Here is a 25,958-nt window from a genome sequence, read left to right on the forward strand (position 1 = left end):
CCAGACAGACCTGCTCTCTATAGTGCGGAGAAACAAAGGGCTGGGTCTGTAAGCTGATATCCTCCCTCCCTCCTTCTCTTAATCTCTCTTTCTCATACACACACTCTGGGCAGATGCCTTGTGGTTCTCTAGTGCTGTGGCCCAATAAAAAAAAAAATGGCTTCCTGTCTTTATCGAATCCTGCATGACTTATGATCCAGTTTACTGTTAAGAGCTTTGGAGAAACTGATATCATTTAATTGATTAATCTCAAAGGCCTGGATATGTCAACACAAAGTGAAAAGCCAAACTAGCTATTAGTGTCACTTAGAGGTCTACTGATTTAAGGGATCAAAGGAAACGGGACGAGAAACTGAACAGATTGTATTGATAAACAGGATTGTTGGCCCAGACAGAGAGACCTTTGCCATGGGAAAGCGGGTGGGACCTGGCTATTGAACAGCCCCTGAGGGCTAGTCATAGGATGAGACAACAGTATGTGACCCTCTGTCACTTCCTCCACATTGCCTTCCAATGTAATTACCTGGGAAAGGGGGCTGTATAAGGCATTTTCCTCTCCTCAGATCTGGCCCCAGATTAAGGCTCTGGGAGAGGAGGGGAAGATTACGTTAGCCTCTGGTCCCATGTGGGGACAGGTTCTTTCATCTTTTGTACACTTCCTAATTTTTCATGGCTAAGCTTTCAGTACAGTTGCCTGCTGAAAAACCCATATAGTTTGGCTGACTGGGACACTGAGGGGGAGTGAGACTGAGCTGGCCGCAGACTGCGTGGTAGGGCCGGGGTTAGGTCCATCCTAAAATAGTTGAAACGTGAGTGAACAGGAAAATAAATATCACATGGACCAAACCTATGAAGACTTTTAAGTGAAAAATCCAACACTTGATGAACGCTACACAGATTAAATGCATTTTGTTTACAGAAGTTATGGCCCAGACAAGATCCTTGTTACCGCATTATAACAAGTATAGCAAGGAATTTGTTTTTCCTCATGTTAAGCATGATTACAGTAGAATTTTTCCTATAGGGAGTGACTCTTACAGCGTTGTCACACTACTCCGCACCCAGTCAAATGTCAGGTGTAAACCCAAATTAACCAACCTCTTCCCTAAACCAACACCTCCTCCATTATCAGGTAGGGGATCCAACCACAGTTTCATCTCCAAGCCCAAGGTCATTCCGCCATCTCTCTATGGATTTGGGTGTGAGGAAATGTTTGCCCATCATGCCCGAGGGTAAAACCACCAGAATGGCCACAACTACCATCAGCTTTCTTCATCAGGGGATACTCCTCTTTGTGCCCACATAGCAAAGTCCTCTTGATTTATAGTGGCAGGGGGCGGCAGGGTAGCCTAGTGGTTAGAGCGTTGGACTAGTAACCGGAAGGTTGCAAGTTCAAACCCCCCGAGCTGACAAGGTACAAATCTGTCGTTCTGCCCCTGAACAGGCAGTTAACCCACTATTCTTAGGCCGTCATTGAAAATAAGAATTTGTTCTTAACTGACTTGCCTAGTTAAATAAAGGTAAAAAAAAAAAAAATAGTGCTACAATCTTTTCTGTTAGATTTTTTTTATTTTGAGTCATTTTAGTTTGGTGAGGTGGAATTGAGTTTTCCTACTTAGTATTTTGTCTGTATAGGCTTGTGTTGCACCAGTCAGGGTGGGTGGGTCTCCCTCCCTCCCTCCCTCCCTCCCTGCAGTGTGAGGCTGCTGGGATTCGTCAGCATTCTGAGTCATTAGCAGATAGGCCTTTTAAAACAGCCATTCAAAATCTATGCACATCTTTGGTCGTAAAACTCCAAAATCTGTGTCTCTCTGTTATTTATGGCTCTTTCAATTGAGGTTAGGCTGGTGCTTTGAAGATGGGCTCTTGGCAAAATGTCAGCGAGCATAGCTCTCCTGTGGCCATCAGATAGAGAATGTTCCACAAGTGTCTGAAGTGATGATAATGAGCGTGATTGCGGAAGTATTGTGTGAGCCTTCAATAGTTGATCTTCAAGGGGAAAGAGTTTTCAGCAAGAAGGGAAGTGATGCAATTGAATTGGACAGTGCCTGATGCGTTCTAACATTCTAAGTTACCTCATTCTCCAGCTTCATAGCATGTTTTCGTCAACACTTACGATCACCATCAAACTAATCTTGAATCAGTGAGGTTTAACCCCAATGTGAAGAGTCATAGCCTGGCCACATCCAGAGCCAGGCTCCATCCATTCTACCGATCCACTGTGTCTCAGGGCCTTGGCTTGGTGACCAGATGTCTGACCAGATGTCCAGATGCACCTCAGGTGTTTGCACTGCTGCCTCCACTATCATCCCTCTGTACCCGGGAGTTGAGGGCATTGTCAGTACTTAGAAGGGAGCTAGTTTGATGGTGAAAATAGCCATTTCCCATTTTTTCCGCGCTACATTCGTGCAAGCCAATGCATGCTAGAAGCAGAGAAGCTTAAGAACCAAGACTCAACACGTGATTACTTCCTGTGAAATGAGAACATACCACTCTCTCATTGACTTGTCTAAATCTTCCCTGCAGGAGTTTCAGGAAGTAATGGAATCTTTTGAGTCTCGCAATCTTGAGTCTTCTCTGGTGCTAGCACACATTGGTTTGCACAGATATCTGAGGATATAGCTCAGATAGCTGAGGAAATCAGCAAACATGAGATCGATGTGAGGCTCGTTGTGTATGTGTAAGGGAGATATCCCGAGGTGTTTCTGTGGTGAAACGGGTCCTGGCTGCCGACACTCTCTTCTAAGCCTCTGATTAGAGATCCTGCTGCTTTACATTCTTCCTAGTCAAGATATTTACACAGAGCTGAAGCAGCTCTATACAAATGGATTATCTCAGCTGTCACAACTCCAGGCATGAGGCAGGGTGAATATCGCTGCTCTTCCTCAGAAGAGCTCGCTGCCCGTTAAGACTGACAACAGAACAGTCTTTAAATGGTTCAAACGTCGGCGGGCTGTCTGGCTGCAGTGAAGATGATCTCGACTGTTTACGTTGATGACTTTGTCCACAGGTCTGTGGCTGGTGTTTTTACTGGGGATGAGTGGGGGGTAGATGAGCTGAGCAGGGTGAAGTTTACTTTCAGCTTTCTGCCTCCTCTCAGAGTAGTAAATGTGATTGTTATCTGTAGGGGCTGCAGACCATTAACTGTCTGGAGGCTCATATGCTGTTGTCCTGCATTGTGCATCCCTATACAGTTGTATGTTATGATGTGTAGGGATGATCCAATGATGCATATCACCAATAACTTGTAAGACTTTATACATATGAAATACATTTACATTTTGTCAGAGATTTGGTTGGTTTATTTGATACATGATTGATTTTACTGGAGCTTGATCATAGAGGTACTGTTTCCATGGGAACATGCAGAGGAGTTCAGTAGTAACTGACAGTGCTGAGAATGAGATGACTGGTCCAGTTGTACTACAACTTCTCCAGAGTCACTCCAGTACATGGGAATCCAAGTAATCCTATCGTCTGCGGGCGCTGTTTTTAAATGGATTATTGTGGTAATTGTTCAATGAAACTGAGTTGCTATTCTTCACACACAGAGACAAAGAGGAATACATCAGCAAACAAACATTTGAATAGATCCTATATACGCTCAGCATGCTAGGACACAAGGGCACAGTGTGTTTGTTACCTAGTGTGGCTAATGTGAAAATCATTTCCCCAGGAATCGATACTGCCACTGTTTAGACACCGGGATTTTTCGACAAACCAATACATGTGCGTGTGTAATTGAAAAGGGGAAGAGATAGAGACTGTGTGTGTGCATGTGAGCAATCAACTTCCAGCTGTGCTTTGCCTTTGTCCACCAGCCAGCTGCTTCTTGAAGATACATTTTCCCCCAATCTGACCTGTTCTTCAAAAGCCCCTTTTCCTTTAAAAATGCAACATTTTTGAAAAACCGGATACTTCGGTCTTCCTTTTCTGTTATTCCAAGGATATCTTTGTTTCTTATTGGGGGGGGGGGGGGGGTGCTTTGCAAAGACCTGGATTTGAAGTGGAAGACTGAATCAAGAGGAGGAAGGGAAAGAATCTGCAGATTTCTGGCCAAGATAAGTGAACACAATGTATAAATGCTTTTGTGTACAGTACAGAAAAGACACCATTGTTGTCATGGACTTTGCGTCATCAATATGCTCAAGCTTGTAGCTTTCCATACCACCCACTCCCTCTATGCTTATACAAATATTAAATGATGAATGGTATTATGATGTGATGCAAACTAGCTACAGGTAATTTCCATTGCTCTTGTGGGATGAATCGTATGTTTTCTGGGTAAAAAAAACGTGTTAAACAAACCCAGATACTGTAGCATGTAACCCCTAGGGGTATACTCTTATACGATCACCTCACCTCACTGTCTCTCCAACTATTCTCTCACATACTTCCTTCATAGCTCCAGGTCAAAAGTATTAGTCCATAAGAGATGAAATAAGAGGCCTGGCCCCCATCACTGCTGAAGCTTAGCTTCTCATCTGGACTCTCAACCATCCAGTGTCTTGGTCTAGGGTTTCATGGTAGTTACCCTGTTATTACTCTAAACCAGCCCCTTGAATGGAAGCGCTGGTCTTGAATGGAAGCGCTGGTCTTGAATGGAAGCGCTGGTCTTGAATGGAAGCACTGGTCTTGAATGGAAGCGCTGGTCTTGAATGGAAGCGCTGGTCTTGAATGGAAGCGCGGTTGCTCTCTGGTTGCCCTCCCTCTAACCGGCTCAACTCAAAAGCGGGCTAAACCACACATTCTCCACAGTGCTGTCTTTTGTGGTCGAACGAGGAGGAGGACGGGAGGAGAAGGGTGGTTAAGAATGGAGAAAGAAAACAAGTGGAATAAGACTTTATGGGGTAGACTGTTTAGAGGATAGGTCATACAAATCACAACGGAACTGTTAATGTTCCCCATGTGGCTTTTTCGGGGTTAATGCACTCTGCTCTTTATAGTTTTAGGTCTGTAGTCTCTTGGGTCAGTCTCTCTGGCAGCAGACGTGGCATCCGGCTGTGTGTTCCCTTTCCTGAGGCGATGTCGTCCATCACTTGTCTGCATGGCAGAGCGACTACAGGATAATTAGAGGGGATCATCTGGGGGGAATCTCTGCCTGCTGTCCACAATAACAGCAGAAGAAACATGGTCTTCTGGGTTTGACATGGTGGAATGTGCTTTACTTGAGGGTCCGTACACACTTCTTGCGGCAAGAAAGTATGCGTCTACATGCCTCCACAAGCCAACACCACTCTGGCACTCCTTGCTCCAGTCTGTAATCCCAACATGTTTCAAGCTGACCAGCATTGTCCCTGTTCCCAAGAGCTCCAAGATAACCTCCCTAAATGACTATCGCTCTGTAGTACTCACATCTGTAATTATGAAGTCCTTTGAAAGGCTGGTCATGACACACATCAACACCATCATCCCAGACACCCTAGACTAGAGGTCGACCGATTAATCGGAATGGCCGATTAATTAGGGCCGATTTCAAGTTTTCATAACAATCGGAAATCGGTTTTAAAAAACATTTTTGTAAAAAAAAAAGTATACCTTTTTATTTAACTAGGCAAGTCAGTTAAGAACACATTCTTATTTTCAATGACGGCCTAGGAACGGTGGGTTAACTGCCTTGTTCAGGGGCAGAACAACAGATTTTCACCTTGTCAGGTCGGGGGATCCAATCTTGCAACCGTACAGTTAACTAGTCCAACGCAATAACGACCTGCCTCTCTCTCATTGCACTCCACAAGGAGACTGCCTGTTACGCGAATGCAGTAAGCCAAGGTAAGTTGCTAGCTAGCATTAAACGTATCTTATAAAAAACAATCAATCATAATCACTAGTTAACTACACATGGTTGATGATATTACTAGATATTGTCTAGCGTGTTCTGCATTGCATATAATCTGACTGAACATACTTAGATACTTGTATACTTGTATCTGACTGAGCAGTGGTAGGCAGAAGCAGGTGCGTAAACATTCATTCAAACAGCACTTGCGTGCGTTTTGCCAGCAGCTCTTCGTTGTGCGTCAAGCATTGCGCTGTTTATGACTTCAAGCCTATCAACTCCCGAGATGAGGCTGGTGTAACCGAAGTGAAATGGCTGGCTAGTTAGCGCGCGCTAATAGCGTTTCAAACGTCACTTGCTCTGAGCCTTGGGGTGGTTGTTCCCCTTGCTCTGCATGGGTAAAGCTGCTTCGATGATGGCTGTTGTCGTTGTGTTGCTGGTTCGAGCCCAGGTAGGAGCGATGATATTTGTGTGTCTAACTTTCTGACTTATCATTATTCATAGTCCTGAATGGATCAATCTGTAATCATTTGTGAATAATGATGATTGAGAAAGTTAGACGCACAAATATCATACCCCCCAAGACATACTAACCTCTCGCCATTTCAATAACGGGCAAGGTAGCATTTTTTGGGATGGTATGATATTTGTGCATCTAACTTTCTCAGTCATTATTCAGGACTAACCATTATAATGGAATCATCCACATTAATTGTGAAGTGTTTAGAAACATTATTTTACATAATTTTTGGATGAAAATACCTTCAAATTAAAGCTGACAGTCTGCACTTTAACATTTATTAGTTTACTCCATTGATTTGTATTTCTCTTTAAATTCCTACATTAAAGTGATTTGAAGTGCTCTTTCATATTTTGATCGTTTCTTGAAATTATAATAAAAGGATTGAAAAATGGCCAAACTCGCAGTTATTCTTTTTATATGACATGTTATTTTATTCTCCCAATCTAAGCCCTCCCAGGCATCCTCAACCCCTATTGACCTCCAATCTGATGAATGAATAAGGTCACGGATTAGGAAGGAACTCCCCTCACCTGGTTGTTAGGTCTTAATTGAAAGGAAGAAAAAAGACCATGGAGTGATTTTGACAGCCCTGATGTAGACCTACAGAATGGAAATGGCTAGGGCCTGTGTTATCTGTATCAGACTGAGGTTGCTAATGGGAAGGTTTAGCCCACCAATAGCCATTTTATAAGCAGCAATAGTGCTAGCTGCGCTGTTCATAGTTTCTGTACTGAGGAAGTTTCGCTTGGTGCATTGGAATTCAATCAGGCAAGTGGTAATGTATGACCTTTCACAGGGCAATGGATCTAACTTTGAAAATGACACGTCAGCTGTAGTTGTGTGCACTCACACACCAGTCCTCTCCTCTGGCTCCCTGGTGCCACAGTGTCCTGGCTGTGGTGATGTGTTGTCAACCCGGGCTGGCAGACAGTGACACCCTGGCAGTGGAGGGAGACTGGGTGAGCATTAAGAAACAGGGGTGAGGAGGAGTGTCAGAATTACTTTCCCCTGTGACTCATCAGAAGAATGGTCTGCATTGCTAGGTTTAACTCCATACACAGGTGCATGGTCTTGTATCTCTTCCCAAACGCATGGGTGTTGGACTAGGCACCTCATTGTGTGGCCCCTCTACTCTCAAGGCTGCATGCTTTGTCCCAGGGGCTCCTCAGGTTTCATGCTTTATCCTAGGGGACCCTTCAGGCTGAGGGCTCAGCAGTAATACAGCCTCAGCATTATAACTACTCTGCCATTCATGTGGTTCACTTATACATTTTTCTGAATCCATATTCCATTTGAACCTTGACATGCCTTTACTTTCAAACTGTATTTACTTTCAAACAGTATTGAGTGTTTACCTCAGTGGAAGCATGAACATTCATATGGAATTTTCATATGTGCTGTACTTGAAGTTGTTTTGGGGGATTTTCTAAACCACAGGATTTAGATTTTTTTCGCCCAAACAAATCATCCTAACTGTAAGAGCTGGGGCCTGCACTGACAGTTCATTGTGTGAAGGAGCAGGGAGGTGTGTGGTGTCTGACATACGATCCTTAGCCCCCTCTATCTCTCTCCCATCACTGGTATTACCAAACCAAAGTACAAAGCCACTACAGATGCTAGCCTCCTTGTCATTTTTCAGCACTGTGGGGGAAAAGATACGGTAGATCTGAAACGCAGAGTTGCGATGTCATTTTCCAAGTGGGAGTGTATGGGATGGAATGGCACTGTTAAACACAACCGTAGCCTGGATGCATGTATTGAGTTTCCAAAGCCAAGGAGTTCACTCTCCGCTGCTGTCCCCTCAGGGCAGACAGCCACAGCTGGACTGGGACTGGAGAAAAATGATGAGGGAGGTTAGAGGTGAGGCAGGAGGGTTAAGGCTGTAGGAGGCTAGGGAACTGGAGGAGGCTGAGTGGCTAGGGCCAAGGGGGTGTTGAGTTGGTAAAAGCAGGGGGTGGAGGTAGGGTGGGTAAGGAAATGCATAGAGGATGAAGAAGACTGAGAATGGGCATTCTCTCTCTGTCTTTCTCTCCTCTATCTAACGTCATAGCTCCTGTTGAGGCTCTAGGGAGGGTGTACATGCTGGATTTGTAGCCCCACACTTACTCAACCCCACCAGCCACGGAGTCAAAGTGCAGAACCAAAGGCGTCCAGAGCAAACAGGACAGCTGCTGAATAAATACAATTTCCTTCTAAAGTGTGCTTACTTCTCCCACCATTCAGCTCCTTGAACTCTGCTCCTCTATTTGGGTTGGAGCTGAATGATGGTCCTCACATTCCACCATAATGATGCCCGGTAGTGATTGATGCCCCCCACTACGCTCTGCCGGTGTTCACTCTGGTTGAAATGTCACCTTAGCAACCACTGCTGTTGGCTATTGTGCCTGCTTGGCAGATATGACCTAACGCTGATTTGAGGATTATGACAGTTATTGCCTGTGTGATTGTACACTTGAATAATTACCCTGTTGAATGGGAGATAAATTTGTTAATGTCAATATATAATGAGTCGCTTTGGCCTGGCCTGTTTGTGAAGGATTTTGCCTCGTCAATCAAAAATAAATAGAAAACTAAAGGAAAAACCTGGCCAGTAGAGCAGCATTTCCTGTGTGTGTGGCCGTGACCCAGTGTGTGTTACTTAGAGGGTGTGCAAGTCAGGAAATAGTGACAGGCTAATAGTAGATCACAGGCCTCTGCACCCCAGCGGTATTGATGTGGCTGTAGTACCAAACAAATAAAGCTGTTCCTGCTGCTATTGACAAAACAACCCTGAGACTCCCTGGCTGAAAACAAAATCAAATGACATTTTATTGGTTACATATGCATATTTAGCAGATGTTATTGCATGTGTAGCAAAATGCTTGTGGCGTAGTGAAATACTGGAACAAGAGAGAACGAAGTGGGAACTAGCCCAACATCACTGCATACTGTATTGACTTCACAATGTTGGTTTAAACAATGTGTGAAGATATACTTTTGATGGCTCCCATGGACTGACTGCTTGAAATCTCAGGATATTGTGTTCTATCAGCCTCAGCCAACAGCATCTCTCCTTTTTTGGTGTGTGCTACTAGTATTTATCTCTGACTCAGAGAAAGAAGCATGTCTCTGACTCATTGCCTCACACAGGCGTCCCCAAGGATGCATGCTCAGTGTGTGAGTGTCCTGGGCAGCCCTGGCTAAACACATTGAGAAATTAAGCCTATTTTTTTCTGTCACTTTGCAGGTGGGTAAATTAGACTATTCACTATTCCCCTTTTTATGGCAGTAGGCCATAAGCCCTAGTCTGGAAGTTCCAAATAGGAGTTGTCAAAACAGCACCACAAATCTGGGACCACCACGCTACACTAGCAACGTTGTTTAGCTTCTCTCATCTCTATATGTTGTCATCTTGGATGTGGCAGCTCCACAGACAGTTGGACACTAGGTTCTTCAGTGACCGCTCTGTGACATAACACTAAGGTGGTGATACATTCTTGCCTCTATCTGCCCAGCGTTGTCACTGACAAGAGACTCCACTGTTGGAGAGTAGCTCGGTCTCTCACATAACCAATAAATGATTAATCGCTTAGTATATTATTCCAACTGATGTCATTCAATGGCTCTCTTTGTAATAACACGCGTCGTGACATGGGTACTGCTTCACCGCAACACATTTGAGTCACTCCATAATGATTTTTATCTCTCAACAAAAGTTGTGACTCTGAATCAGTACAGTATGTGACAAAAGTACTTATTTGTACACACTGAGGTTCTCATGATGTTCAAAATAAATCTGAAAGACTTTTTAAGCTCAGTCTCTCCATTGCATGAGGTCAGCTTAACTACACTGAACAAAAATATAAATGCAACATGTAATGTGTTGGTCCCATGTTTCATGAGCTGAAGGAAAAGATCCCAGAAATGTTCCATACTCACAAAAAGCTTATTTCTCTAAAATTTTGTCAACAAAATAATTTGTTTACATCCCTGTTAGTGAGCATTTCCCCTTTGCCAAGATAATCCATCCACCTGACCGGTGTGGCATATCAAGAAACTGATTAAATAGCATGATCATTACACAGGTGCACCTTGTGCTGGGGACAATTAAAGTCCACTCTAAAATGTGCAGTTTTGCCACAACACAATGCCACAGATGTTTTGAGGGAGTGTGCAATTGGCATGCTGACTGCAGGAATGTCCACTAGAGCTGTTGCAAAATAATTTAAGGTTAATTTCTCTACTCTATTTCTCTAGGGTATGTGGGACGCTAGCGTCCCATCTGGCCAACATCCAGTGAGATTGCAGAGCGCCAAATTCAAATACAGAAATACAGAAAACAAAACAGATTTTACATAGGTTTAAAGATGAACTTCTTGTGAATCCAACCACGGTGTCAGATTTTTAAAATGCTTTACGGCGAAAACATACCTTACAATTGAGAACACAGCCCAGTTAACAAATTATTACAAACAGTAACCAGCCAAGCAGAAGCGTTACAAAACTCAGAAATAAAATTAACCCTTACCTTTGATCTTCATATGGTTTCACTCAGAAGACATTAATTTACTCAATAAATATTCCTTTTGTTCGATAGTCTCTTTATATCCAAAAACTCCCGTTTGGTTCGCGTTTTCTTCAGTAATCCACGGGCTCAAACGCAAAGCAGGCAGAATTGTATCCGTAAAGTTCATAGAAACATGTCAAATTATATAAATATAAACATGTCAAATTATGTTTATATTCAATCATCAGGTTGTTTTTTGCCGAAAGGATCTATAATATTTCAACCGGACAATAACGTCGTCAATATAAAAGGTAAACAAGAAATGCACTCTCGGGATTGCGCATGAAAAAGGTCAGTGACACGTTCATTCAGACTGGTCTTACTCCCTCATTTATAAGAATACAAGCCTGAAACAATTTCTAAAGACTGTTGACATCTAGTGGAAGGCATAGGAACTGCAAATTGAGTCCTAAGTCAATGGATACTGTAATGGCATTGAATAGAAAAACTACAAAACCACAACTTCCTGAATGGATTTTCAGTTCAGCCAAATCAGTTCTGGTATAGTCACAGACACTATTTTAACAGTTTTGGAAACTTTAGAGTGTTTTCTACCAGTTATATGCATATCATATCTCCTGGGCCCGAGTAGCAGGCCGTTTAATTTTGGAATGCGTTTCATCCAGAAATCCGAATGCTGCCCCCTACCCTAGAGAAGATAAGCCACCTCAATGTTGTTTTAGAGAATTTGGCAGTACATCCAACCGGCCTCACAACCGCAGACCACGTGTATGGCATTGTGTGGGCGAGCTGTTTATTGATGTCAACGTTGTGAATGGAGTGCCCCATGGTAGGGTTATGGTATGGGCAGGCAAAAGCTACGGACAATGAACAACGGCTGGGGCGGATGGGGGCAGACGGCTGGGGCGGATGGGAGGTGCAGTATAACATTTAACAACTGGGCAGAACTGCACCAGCAGTAGTGCCACAAACGTCTGCTGTTTGGATGCTGTTTGACGAGAGAGCAACTGAGGATGCAGCACGAAGGAATCCTATTTGGAAGCGCCCCTCTTCTCGAAAACGGGACAAATAATTATTGACAGAAGAAACTGCATCAGCCCCTCAAGTGAGGCAGCTTGCATTTCTGAATGCAAATCTCTCATAAAAGCACAATATGGTGAGCATTGCTGTGTGCTGCTGGTTATAACATGGCAATAAAGAAGAGAGAGAAAAAAGGGACCCGTTTCATGTTTTAAGTGGGATGCTGGCAGTTTTGCACATTGTTATTTGTTTTTTCTTTGATATGGATACATATTCTATTATTTTGTTCAGATTGTATTTGTTTTGAATTTATACATTTTAAATGCACTTTTGTTGATATACATTCAAAAGTTAAAATGCAAATGTTTAATAGCATTCTTTTTCATAACAAACCAATGCATTTTTAAATACATTGTGGTTAAGGTAGAGTGATTTCATTTAATTATTGAAAAGAGCCGGAATGCCCATCACTATTGGCAACACTGTATCCAAGGTGTCAGACTCGACAACAGTTGCTATCCATTGGAGCACTGTGATTGGTTACCCAAAATTCTGGGACTGGGTTTAGCGAAGGCTCAATTGAATACTCTCCTCAAAGGTCAGAACACAAGAGATCCAGCTCTCTGGCATGTGATCCAGCTCTTAGCAGTAACTGAAAGTGTGTTATCGGGTAAAGAATCATGATCCTAGTCCATAATTACCTTTTGATGCTATTTATCCAGTCGATCTTCCTCCGTTTGAAGCCATGATTTTGATTTGATTTGATGGACAGCCCTCCTAACCCCACGTACAGTGCATTCGGAAAGTTTTCAGACCCCTTCACTTTTTCCACATTTTGTCACAATACAGCTTTATTATAAAATGGATTAAAAAAACTAACATTTTTGTCATCAATCTACAACACGATACCCCATAACATCAAAGTGGAAACAGGTTTTTAGAATTTTTGCAAAAGTATTCAGACCCTTCGCTATGAGACTCAAAATTGAGCTCTGGTGCATCCTGTTTCCATTCATCATCCTTGATGTTTCTACAACTTGATTGGAGTCCACCTGTGTTATTTTCAATTGATTGGACATGACTTCTTAAATGAAAGAAGTTTGGAACCACCAAGACTCTTCCTAGAGCTGGCTGCCTGGCCAAACTGAGAAATCGGGGGAGAAGGTCCTTGGTCAGGGAGGTGACCAAGAACCCAATGGTCACTCTGACAGAGCTCCAGAATTCTTCTGTGGAGATGTTTGTCCTTCTGGAAGGTTCTCCCATCTCTGCAGCACTTCACCAATCATGCCTTTTATGGTAGAGTGGCCAGACAAAAGCCACTTTTTAGTAAAAGGCATATGACAGCCCGCTTGGAGTTTTCCAAAAGGAACCTAAAGGACTGACCATGAGAAACAAGATTCTCTGGTCTGATGAAACCAAGATTGAACTCTTTGGCTTGAATGCCAAGTGTCACATCTAGAGGAAACCTGGCACCATCCTTACGGTGAAGCATGGTGGTGGCAGCATCATGCTTTGGGGATGTTTTTCAGCGGCAGGGACTGGGAGACTAGTCAGGAACAAAGGAAAGATGAACAGTGCAAAGTACAGTGAGACCCCTGTTTAAAAACCTGCTTCAGTGCACTCAGGACTTCAGACCTTTGGGAAGGTTCACCTTCCAACAGGACAACTACCCTAAGCATACAGCCAAGACGACGCAGGAGTGGCTTCGGGGCAAGTCTCTGAATGTCTGAGTGGCCCGGCCAGAGCCCAGACTTGAACCCGAACAAACTCCCTGGAGAGACCTGAAAATAGCGGTGCTGTGACGCTCACCATCCAACCTGACAGAGCTTTAGAGAATCTGCAGAGAAGAATGAGAGAAACTCTCCAAATACAGGTGTGCCAATCTTGTAGCGTCATACCCAAGAAGACTTGATGCTGTAATCGCTGCCAAAGGTGCTTCAACAAAGTACTGCGCAAAGGGTCTGAATAGTTATGTAAATGTGATATTTCAGTTCTTTATTTTTTCATACATTTGCAAAAAAAATCTTAAAACCGGGGTTAGTTTTTTAATCAATTTTAGAATAAGGTTGTAACGTAACAATGTGAAAAAGTCAAGGGGAACTAAAAACACAAAAGCCGCGGCCCTTGCAGAGCAAGGGGAACTACTACTTCAAGGTCTCAGAGCAAGTGACGTCACCGATTGAAACGCTATTTAGCGCGCACCGCTAACTAAGCTAGCCGTTTCACATCCGTTACACTTGTATGCTCCTTTTCCAAACCAGGCTGAACTGTGATATTACTGTTTACAACTTCTAGAATCCCTCAAAGCCCATCTGTAGACTCCCTCCTTGGCCCTGTCCTTTTTTACAGCCACAGAGGTGCTTGTAAACTGTCCACCCCCCCCAAATGCTATTGAAAATCACATCAAACACTTAGTAGCAGAAGACTTGATACCCAATCATTTTGATCAGAGCAAGGTGTTCAGTTACCCTGAGGTGCCAGACAAAATCGTTGGAAATCTCTGAGACATCCCCTTAGTTGTCTCAGGTAATTTACATGTAAAAGGACTAGAGGTCGACCGATTATGATTTTTCAACGCCGATACCGATTATTGGAAGACAAAAAACCCGATACCGATTTAATCGTCCAATTTTTGAAATATATTTGTAATAATGACAATTACAACAATACTGAAGGAACACTTATTTTAACTCAATATAATACATCAATAAAATCATTTTAGCCTCAAATAAATGATGAAACATGTTCAATTTGGTTTAAATAATGCAAAAACAAAGTGTTGGAGAAGAAAGTAAAAGTGCAATATGTGCCATGTAAGAAAGCTAACGTTTAAGTTCCTTGCGCAGAACATGAGAACATGTGAAAGCTGGTGGTTCCTTTTAACATGAGTCTTCAATATTCCCAGGCAAGAAGTTTTAGGTTGTAATTATTATAGGAATTATAGGACTATTTCTCTCAAAACCATTTGTATTTCATATACCTTTGACTACTGGATGTTCTTATAGGCACTTTAGTATTGCCAGTGTAACAGTATAGCTTCCGTACCTCTCATCGCTCCTACCTGGGCTCAAACCAGGAACACAACGACAACAGCCACCCTCGAAGCAGCATTACCCATGCAGAGCAAGGGGTACAACTACTCCAAGTCTCAGAGCGAGTGACGTTTGAAACGCTGTTAGCGTGCACCCCGCTAACAAGCTAGCCATTTCACATCACATCGTTACACCAGCCTAATCTCGGGAGTTGATAGGCTTGAAGTCATGAACAGCAGAGATGCTGACAAAACGCACGAAAGTGCTGTTTGAATAAATGCTTATGAGCCTGCTGGTGCCTACCATCGCTCAGTCAGACTGCTCTATCAAATCATAGACTTAATTATAACATAATAACACACACAAATGCGAGCCATAGGTCATTAATATGGTCGAATACGGAAACTATCATCTCGAAAACAAGACGTTTATTCTTTCAGTGAAATATGGAACCGTTCCGTGTTTTATCTAACGGGTGGCATCCATCAGTCTAAATATTCCTGTTACATTACACAACCTTCAATGTTATGTCATAATTACGTAGAATTCTGGCAAATTAGTTCGCAATGAGCCAGGCGGCCCAAACTGTTGCATATACCATGACTCTGCGTGCAATGAACGCAGGAGAAATGACATAATTTCACCTGGTTAATAGTGCCTGCTAACCTGGATTTCTTTTAGCTAAATATGCAGGTTTAAAAATATATACTTCTGTGTATTGATTTTAAGAAAGGCATTGGTGTTTATGTACAGTTGTCCAACGATTGTGCTTTTTTCACAAATGCACTTTTGTTAAATCATCCCCCAGCGTTGCATTGATTATATGAAGTTTAATGCTAGCTAGCAACTTATCTTGGCTTCTACTGCATTCGCGTAACAGGCAGGCTCCTCGTGGAGTGCAATGAGTGGCAGGTGGTTAGAGCGTTGGACTAGTTAACGTGTTAGGTTGCAAGATGGAATCCCCCAAGCTGACAAGGTGAAAATCTGTCGTTCCGCCCCTGAACAAGGCAGTTAACCCACCGTTCCTAGGCCGTCATTGAAAAATCGGTGCACAAAAATACCGATTTCCGATTGTTATGAGAACTTGAAATCGGCCCAAATTAATCGGCCATTCCGATTAATCGGTTGACCTCTAAAAAGGACCCATGAGCTCCAACGTGAAGTTCATAGGAGCATGTCGAATTGGGTGTCAAATGAAATATGAGTCTATATTTTCGAGACATTAAGGCATATACATTTTGTCATCCATTTTCCATCCTAAACATTTGATTTCTGGTCAAACAGATGGAAAGGATTCTTAGAAAACATCTACATGAGAAATCTTTAAGGGTATTAGAAATACATTACCTAGTTTGGCTCTGTTGGTACAGAATGGTACTTGCAAAGCCAGGGTTGTGTGTTCGATTCCCACGGGGGACCAGTACGAAAACGTATGCACTTGCTACTTCGTGTAAGTCGCTCTGGATAAGAGCTTCTGCAAAATGTAAATGTAAAGACCCCTGCCAACTAATAAACACATTTTTTATATTTAGTTTTGGATACATTTTTCTGCCTTTTACACCTTTTTCATGGTATCCAATTGGTAATTGGATCACTGCAACTCCCGTACGGATTTGGGAGAGGCGAAGGTCAAGAGCCGTGTGTCCTCCGAAACATGACCCTGCCAAGCTGCACTGTTTCTTGATACAATACCTGCTTAACCCAGAAGCCAGCCGCACCAATGTGTCGGAGGAAACACTGTACACCTGGCGACCGTGTCAGCATGCATGTGACCGGCCCAACACAGGAGTCGCTAGAGTGCGATGGGACAAGGACATCCCTGCAGGCCCAACCCTCCCCTAACCCGGACGATGATGGGCTAATTGTACGCCACCTTATTGGTCTCCCGGTAGCAGCCGGCTGCGATACTGCCTGGAATTGAACCAGGATCTGTAGTGACACAGCTAGCACTGCCTTAGACCGCTGTGCCACCCGGGAGGCCCTAAAAACACACATCCTTTAAGATAATTTCTAATCTCCCCCTCATGCGGGAGAATGAAAGTTTACATAATTAACAAGGTAGACTTATCAATTAGTTAGTGTTTTTACTGATATCAGTTTTGTTTATGAATTATTAAGTGATTTAAAACTCATTCTGTTATCAAATCGGTAACAGGATTTCTGCAATTGATTTGGCTACAATGGGAAATCATTCTAGTCCCAAACAACAGTTGGGTTCACAAGTTCAGTACAGAACAGAGTACAGTAAAGAAAAATAGACTATAGTACTGTACAGTAGAGTTCAATGAAACACAGAGTGCACTAGATTTGAGTACACAAATGTACTGTACTGAACTCTACAGTGCTGTACTTTGATATCCAAATTTGTGAAACATAGACATCTATGTGTAACGGTTGTCGTAGGTGGAAGAAGGTGAAGAGGACCAAGATGCAGCGTGGTACGTGTTCATGGTAGATTTAATAAAGAAACTGAACACTAGAACAAAAAAACAACAAAGCAGAAGAAACGAAACAGTTCTGTCTGGTGCAGACACACAAAGACAAAACAACTACCCACACCCATAGTGGGAAAACAGGCTGCCTAAGTATGGTTCCCAATCAGAGGCAGCTGGCAATCGTTGTCTCTGATTGAGAACCATACTTAGGCAGCCTGTGGGAAAAATGTCCTTTCTATTTTATTAAGCGAAGTTCAATCATATAATGGCACAGGACTTTATACACGTATATTGTCTGCTAAATGAAGAAGCCTACAGCTAATGCCATGGCGCATAACCGGATAACATATATTAGGCCAACTCCTATTCTGTTCTTCTAAAGAACATTTTCTTCATATCATAATGTTTCTTTAGACCTATCTAAAATATGTAATGGATTTATTGTGATTGTGTATATTCAATCGATTTTAGACGTTCCAAAGTTGCGCCTCAGCCAGCGGCTTGTATGCGTGGAGGCCTGCGACGCTAAATGTGTTAATGTTAATGTCAGTTACTGTGAAACCGGCAGTATTTTTTTGCATGACAATAACCAGCAGACAAAATTTCATGACCGCCACAGTCCTGCTAGGGGTTTAAGCTTCTCTGTCAAATGTATTTCCTTTTCAGCCTCCTAGTCATTCAAGAGAAATAATTATAATATTGTTGTCAAATTGTATCTTTAGTTGAATACAATACGTTATGTGTAGGGAGAGTGTCGCGTGTGGCTCAGTTGGTAGGACTTGGCCAAACCAGGCTGAAACGTAATATTCCTTGTTCCATGAACCAACCATGAACTTCTAGAATCCCTCTAGAAGAGCTTCGCGCATGCAACGCCAGTGTTGTGGGTTTAATTCTCACGAGTGGCCATTATGAAAAATTATATAAAATATATGCACTCACTACTGTAAATCGCTCTGGACAAGAGCCTATGCTTAGTGACAAAAAAATAAAAAGAGAGAGTCCTAGTTTTATACCGTATAGTCCCCTGTTTTACATGTGCCTACATTATCATGAGCGATAATTCATCAAATGTTGACAGGTGATTTATATGCAATGTCATTCATAATGCTTCAACACGGTGTAGTGCCACTAGTCAATGTTTGACATGCACTATGGATGATTTAAGGAGATGCCATGTTCAGTCATGAATAGAATTGTGTTAAATGATCCACTCAGCTCTTTTGCATTCATTTCATGCTTGCCTTGCTTTAATTCCAAATCCTCATCCACTGTTTAAAGTTAGGAATTATACACACTTGAAATTCTGGGTTTCTCATTCATATAAAACCCCCAAAGCTATGGTAGCCTCTAGAAATATCCTTTCTCCTTCAGCTCTCTATGTTGCTGAAGAACCTGGTTGATCTTGTGACTTACAAACATTGACCACCAGCCCTTGGAAGCACACCATGATGGCACAAATCCAGCTTCCTTATAGGCCTACCTTACCTGCACTGGACCTACAATCTAAAAATGTCAATTTAAAGTTGAAGTTTAGAATAAAGAGGCTATGGCTTGGTTACCCATACAGGGGTGAAGGGTGTCTTTGCTGCCCTGTAGCCATAGGGTTCTTCCGGCTTATGGCTGGTTTCTCTCTGGCCACTCAGATACTGAATGCTTATCTCTGCGGTTTCTTCCCTTAACAAATCAGACTAAGCAAAAGCCCTCAACCCCCTCCCTAGTTTATCCCCCTCCTTTCCTGTCCCGCCTGCCCCCATTTGAATGTGCCAGGATGAAAGAGCCTCTCCTGAAACCTTGGGAATGAAAATACCTCATCAAGGATTTCTAATAGACCCCACTTAAATCATTAATTTATCAAGATTGGGAAGGCATTTACGCTGATGAATGAAGCCAAGCTCTTGGCTAATTCCACCATTGCATTTTGGAACACACAACGAGCAGCTCTCAGAGCCTTGTTTAATTGAGTCAGCAGTTAATCAATGATTTGACTCAATCACTGGTATTGGCCAGTTATTGATGGATGCCAAATGGAAGAGTACTCTTTGGGGGATCCTTGGGACCGTTTGGAAAATCTCACTCTTTTGTCCATAATGATCTCATTTTGGAGGCTATACCCACACCATACCTGACAGCTATTGGCTAGAGCGCATTTTCCAAGACCAGAGTGGGCACAATCAATATATAACAACATGTTTTGTTGTTGTGCAGTGTTGTGACAAAACCATCAGAGGAGTTAAATGCGATGGAAACACATTAGATTTTTTATGCGGTACATGGGAATTTAACCGCATTTTTTTTGTTATGTGCACTATGTCATCGCACAGCCTTTTATCCGTAACAGATTATCTATTGCATCTGGCCTAAGCCGTTCGGTCCTTGCTGATCCATATATGTATATGTACATATTCGTATCCCTTTAGAGTTGTGTGTATTAGGTAGTTGTTGTGGAATTGTTAGATTACTTGTTGATATTGCTGCACTGTTGGAACAAGAAGCACAAGCATTTCTCTACACTCGCAATATCATCTGCTAACCATGTGTATGTGGCCAATGAAATTTGATTTGACATGTCAGTTTGATGGCAGCGCATCTCTAGCGCATTACCTAGTAGTGTGGTCAGCTGTTTGTTCAACCACAATTGCTAATAACCCATCCGCAACTGTCCAACTATATGCGAAAATGAGGCCCGTAACTGACCCTAACCCAGAAATATAGAAAATGCGCTGGAAGCCTAATTTAGATTGGCCTATGTTTCTGCTGATGATTTCCAACATTTTGATAGGCTATTTGTTTTTCAACTTATCTATAACTGGGTGCATGCAGCTTCTCTTGTCATTACTTGTTGCCCTAGAAGACTAAATAAACCTTGCTCACAAGAAAATCTGTCATACATTGATCAGATGAATGCTTCAATCTAGCTGACATCGTTAATTTGTTTTGTCTTTCATCTCGAATGTGGTTGAATTCTATCCGCTTTTATTATGCTGATAAAGATGGCACCTTTACAGACAGTCCCAAACCGCGTATTCATTATCTACTACTGTTCCCGAGTGAAAATGTACATTTGGTATATCTTTTTACTGCAAGAACTGCTTAATTCTGCAGGAGATAATATTATATTCGGCTATGTGAGAGGTTATAGACCTACAGTCAGTTTCCAGATTTCTGTTACTATTCCATTCAACCCATTTGAACAGTAGACTTCAGTTCCCTTGATGTGCCATATTTGAAGTCTTGTTACTGTCCAATTTGTATAGCGCCTCACAAACATCATTCTATAACACTGCTATCGTCCTCTTTTACCACCTCACCAAATTTTCCCCAAACATTACTGTTCTGGCCCTACCTTTTCTTTATTTTCAACTCTCCCATTTCGCAGCTTTTCTCTTCTTGAATTTAACTCCAACACTGTCCTTTTTGCCTCAGCGGATCGACGTTAACTTTTTCTGGCCAAGTTCCCAAAATCATTTGGCAATTGGCGCATATTTGGCACGCTTACAGTTGGGCCCTAAAGCTTAGGCTTACGAAAGAAAAACATCAATGTAGCCTGTAGATATGAATTGCACAATAATTATACATTTATGGATTTTTAATGCATTGTTTTCTCTTTATTCAACCCACCCGCCTCCCACACGCCCTTCATTCACACAATATTTTGTGGCCCTAAACCCGCCCGCCCCGCAGATATAACCGCAGGGCCTGTGGGTTATGAGTTTAGCCTCACTAGTGTGCAGTCACCGGTACCATTTGTGAAGACTCTGGCTTTGCCTGGCAGTGTGTCAAGGCAGCATCTCAATGCTCCGTCTCTGGGTTATTGATTAGTTACAGGGCTCATTCATCCTAGAGTGGCGTTCAGCAGCTTTAATGAACCACCATAGACCAGCACTTCCAACCCTCACTTCCAAAGCACCTGGAGATCCTATTTGTGCTTCAACGTGATCATTCACCTTTTCCTCCTTCAGAAAGTATTCACACCCCTTGACTTTTTCCACAGTCGTTGTTTCAGCCTGAATTTAAAATCGAGATTGAGATTTTCTGGTCACCCACCAACACACAATACCCCATAATGTCAAAGTGGAATTATGTTTAGAAATCAATGAAAAGCTGAAATGTCTTGAGTAAATAAGTATTTAACCCCTTTGTTAAGGCAAGCTAAAATACAGTTGAAGTTGGATGTTTACATAGTGGGGAGAACAAGTATTTGATACTGTCGATTTTGCAGGTTTTCCTACTTACAAAGCATGTAGAGGTCTGTACTTTTTATCATGGGTACACTTCAACTGTGAGAGACGGAATCTAAAACAAAAATCCAGAAAATCACATTGTATGATTTTGAAGTAATTAATTTGCATTTTAGGAACCAAGCTTCTTGACTGATGTCTTGAGATGTTGCTTCAATATATCCACATAGTTTCATGAGGATGGGAAATTATCTATTTTGTGAAGTGCACCAGTCCCCCCTGCAGAAATGCACCCCCACAGCATGATGCTGCCACCCCCGTGCTTCACGGTTGGGATGGTGTTCTTCGGCTTGCAAGTCTCCCCCTTTTTCCTCAGTTTCATCAGACCAGAGGACATTTCCCCAAAAAGTATGATCTTTGTCCTCCTGTGCAGTTGCAAACCGTAGTCTGGCTTTTTTATGGTGGTTTTGGAGTAGTGGCTTCTTCCTTGCTGAGCGACCTTTCAGGTTATGTCGATATAGGACTCGTTTTACTGTGGATATAGATACTTTTGTACCTGTTTCCTCCAGCATCTTCACAAGATCCTTTGCTGCTGTTCTGGGATTGATTTGCACTTTTCGCACCAAAGTACGTTCATCTCTAGGAGACAACGCGTCTCCTTACTGAGCGGTATGATGGCTGCTTGGTCCTATGGTGTTTATACTTGCGTACTATTGTTTGTACAAATGAACATGGTACCTTCAGGCATTTGGAAATTGCTCCCAAGGATGAACCAGACTTGTGAAGGTCTACAATTTGTTTTTTGAGGTCTTTTCTTTTGATTTTCCCATGATGTCAAGCAAAGAGGCACTGAGTTTGAAGATAGGCCTTGAAATATAGCCACAGGTACACCTCCAATTGACTCAAATGATGTCAATTAGCCTATTAGAAGTTTCTAAAGCCATGACATCATTTTCAGGAGTTTTCCCAGCAGTATAAAGGCACAGTCAACTTAGTGTATGTAAACTTCTGACCCACTGGAATTGTGATACAGTGAATAAGTATAAGTGAAATAATCTGTCTGTAAACAATTGTTGGAAAAATTATTTGTCATGCACGAAGTAGATGTCCTAACGACTTGCCAAAAGTATACATTGTTCACAAGAATTTTGTGGAGTGGTTGAAAAACAAGTTTTAATGACTCCAACCTAAGTGTATGTAAACTTCCGACTTCAACTGTAAGTTCAGGGGTAAAAATGTGCTTTACAAGTCACATACTGTAAGTTGCATGGACTCACTGTGTTCAATACAAGTGTTTTCCATGATTTTTGTAATGGCTACCTTTATACCTGTATCCCACACATACAATTATCTGTAATGTCCCTCAGTCGAGCAGTGAATTTCAAACACAGATTCAACAAGGGAGGTGTTCCAATGCCTCCAAAGAGGGCACCTATTTGCAGATGGGTAAAAATACAAAAGCAGACATTTAATATCCCTTTGAGCATAATTTAAGTTAATTACACCCAGTCAGTACAAAGATACAGGCGCCCTTCCTAACTCCGTTGCCTGAAAGGAAGGAAACCGCTCAAGGATTTCACCATGAGGCCAATGGTGACTTTATAACAGTTACAGAGTTTAATGGCTGTGATATGAGAACTGAGGATGGATCAACAACATTGTAGTTACTCCACAATACTAACTTAATTGACAGTGTGAAAAGAACAAAGCCTGGACAGAATAAAAAATATATTCCAAAACATGCATCCTGTTTGCAACAGGTATTAAAGTAATACTGCAAAAATGGGGCAAAGCAATTCACTTTTTGTCCTGATTACAAAGTGTTATGTTTGGGGCAAATCCAATACAACACGTTATTGAGTATCACTCTCCATATTTTCAAGCACAGTAGTGGCTGCATCATGTTATAGGAATGCTTGTAATTGTTAAGGACTGGGGAGTTTTTCAGGATAAAACAGGAATGGAGCTAAGCACAAGCAAAATCTAGCTTTTCACTAGACACTGGGAGATGTATACACATTTCAGCAGAACAATAACCTGAAACACAAGATCAAATCTACACTTGAGTTGCTTACCAAGAAGACAATGAATGTTCCTGAGTGGCTGAGTTACAATTTTGACTTAAATCTACTTGAAAATCTATGACAAGACATGAAAATTGTCAAGCAATAACCAACAGCCAATTTGACAGAGCTTGAATAATTTAGAAAATATTTATGGGCTAATGTTGAACAATCCAGGTGTGGAAAGCTCTTAGAGATTTAGCCAGAAAGATTCACAGCTATAATCGCTGCCAAAGGTGCCTCTACAAAGTCCTGACTCGAGGGTGTAAATACTTGCGTAAAATGAGATATTTCTGTATTTTATATTTTATACACTTTTTAAAAACATGTCACTTTGTCATTATGGGGTATTGTGTGTAGATGGGTGAGATGGAAAAAATATACTTAGGCTGTAACACAACAACATGTGGAATAAGTCAAGGGGTATGAGTACTTTCTGAAGGCATTGTTTTCCATTGGAATATTGGCTGGTGTTGACTACTAAGATTGACATATTTCTCACCTGTCTGTTCTGTGTGGTTCTAAGAGATCTACAAACCTCTGACTTTTGTGTGTGTGGTTCTCGACATCCATCTGACTTGGTTGTGTCTGTCTGTGTCCTCAGAGATCCGTGCCCAGCTGGTGGAGCAGCAGAAATGCCTGGACCAGCAGACAGAGATGAGGGTGCAGCTCCTCCAGGACCTGCAGGACTTCTTCAGGAAGAAGTCAGAGATTGAGATGGAGTACTCCAGGAACCTGGAGAAACTGGCAGAGAGGTTCATGGCTAAGACTCGGAGCACCAAGGACCACCAGCAGTACAAGTGGGTACAAGTGTATATAGGTCTTGTATGTGTTTTTTCTCTTTTCCTGGGTCTGTGTCGATCTCGATTCCCTGACTTAGGGGCTGTCTGCCTGGGTCTAGGTCGATCTCTATCCCTGACTTAGGGGCTGTCTGCCTGGGTCTGTGTCGATCTCTATCCCTGACTTAGACCCAGGCAGACCGCCCCTATGTCGATGTCTATCCCTGACTTAGGGGCGGTCTGACTGGGTCTATGTCGATCTCTATCCCTGACTTAGGGGCGGTCTTCCTGGGTCTATGTCGATCTCTATCCCTGACTTAGGGGCGGTCTGCCTGGGTCTATGTCGATCTCTATCCCTGACTTAGGGGCTGTCTGCCTGGGTCTAGGTCTGAGACTTTTATGTCTTTGTCTCAGTTTATGTCTTTCTTCTGTACAAGTTAAGTCACTGGATGGAACTGTCGCTGTCTGAAATATGCCTCTCTCAGGTTCAGTGTTCATGAATACCTGTTGCAGTAGGCAACCAGAATCAGTGTCATATTTGATTATATGTTCATGACTATCAATCTGGAAAATACATTCAACTTTGATTACAATGTTGACCCGGCAAATCAATAAATGTTTTTTTTTATTATAATCAGTCTGGTCACACACACCCACCCACCAGCAGCGCTCAATGATTCCTTTTCCTATTCGTTTCTCATTATCAAACTGCATAAGACATTTAATTGTCATGTCATTCTACTAATTTTCTCCATTAGGCGACTGAAATCGATTTAGACGGGTGGTTTTATTTCCCATTTTTTTCATAAATGTTCAAATGTATGTGTTCCCAATATGAATAAATGAACAATAATTATTGAAAAGCAATATCCTATGAAGGCAGGCTGTTACACCAGGAGCTCCAGCAATAAATATCCATATCCTCTATTTCCCCCTTTAGCCCATTCTGCATAATGTCCCTTTTGTTCATTGGTACTTCTGATGGTTAGCATGGGTAGCCATATATTTCAAATACTTTCCCCCATCTTACATCACAATTCACAAACTGTCACCCTCTGTCAATGTGTAGATGGTATTTCCAGCACCATGTGAATTATGTAAGTGGAGAAACTCCAATGAACGAACTGATACCTCCCAGAATGGGAATAGATTTTCTGAGTTAAATAATGGATATCAGATGATCATATCATGACTGCTCACGCTCTCCAATGGTGACCAGATCCATAATAGAGAATAAATGGAATGGTGAGAGGAACCCTAGTTCTATAATCATTCTTGTGGAGAATAAGCTAACTATGTCTATAGTGAGTTGGTCTCGGTCTGATGTAGTCTAACCACAAATGAGACAAGACCTGAAATGACAAAAGATGAAAATGTGTTAATCTCGCCCCAAATTAATTGAAGTATGATCACACTGAAGACCTAACCCTCAATCTCTTTCCCATGGCTTGTTTCTTTACCCCCTGTCTGTGTGGTAAAGCACCGTTTGACTCTAGCATGATGCCATTGATGAGCCGTATTGGAATGTTGACACAGTCGAGCAATGCTGTACTTGGGGTCTCATTACGCTGGAGAATACTGCTTATGGAAAAGGAAACATTAGCATATTGTTTGAACTTGCGGCGGGGACCAAAAAATAAAA

The 25,958-nt window shown here is 42.2% G+C and overlaps 1 protein-coding gene across 4 annotated transcripts in view; it reads left to right on the plus strand.

Annotated features, from left to right (window-relative positions):
• LOC109867273 (SLIT-ROBO Rho GTPase-activating protein 1) overlaps positions 1–25,958 on the plus strand; it is a 148,119-nt gene that overhangs the window by 20,219 nt on the left and 101,942 nt on the right. For all 4 annotated transcript variants that reach the window (XM_031801749.1, XM_031801745.1, XM_031801747.1 and 1 more), the window contains exon 2: positions 24,142–24,337. In XM_031801749.1, the coding sequence (XP_031657609.1) occupies positions 24,142–24,337 (196 nt within the window). The remainder of the gene's footprint in view (positions 1–24,141; positions 24,338–25,958) is intronic.

The sequence above is a fragment of the Oncorhynchus kisutch genome, linkage group LG22 (genome assembly GCF_002021735.2).
Source record: "Oncorhynchus kisutch isolate 150728-3 linkage group LG22, Okis_V2, whole genome shotgun sequence".
Taxonomy (NCBI): domain Eukaryota; kingdom Metazoa; phylum Chordata; class Actinopteri; order Salmoniformes; family Salmonidae; genus Oncorhynchus; species Oncorhynchus kisutch.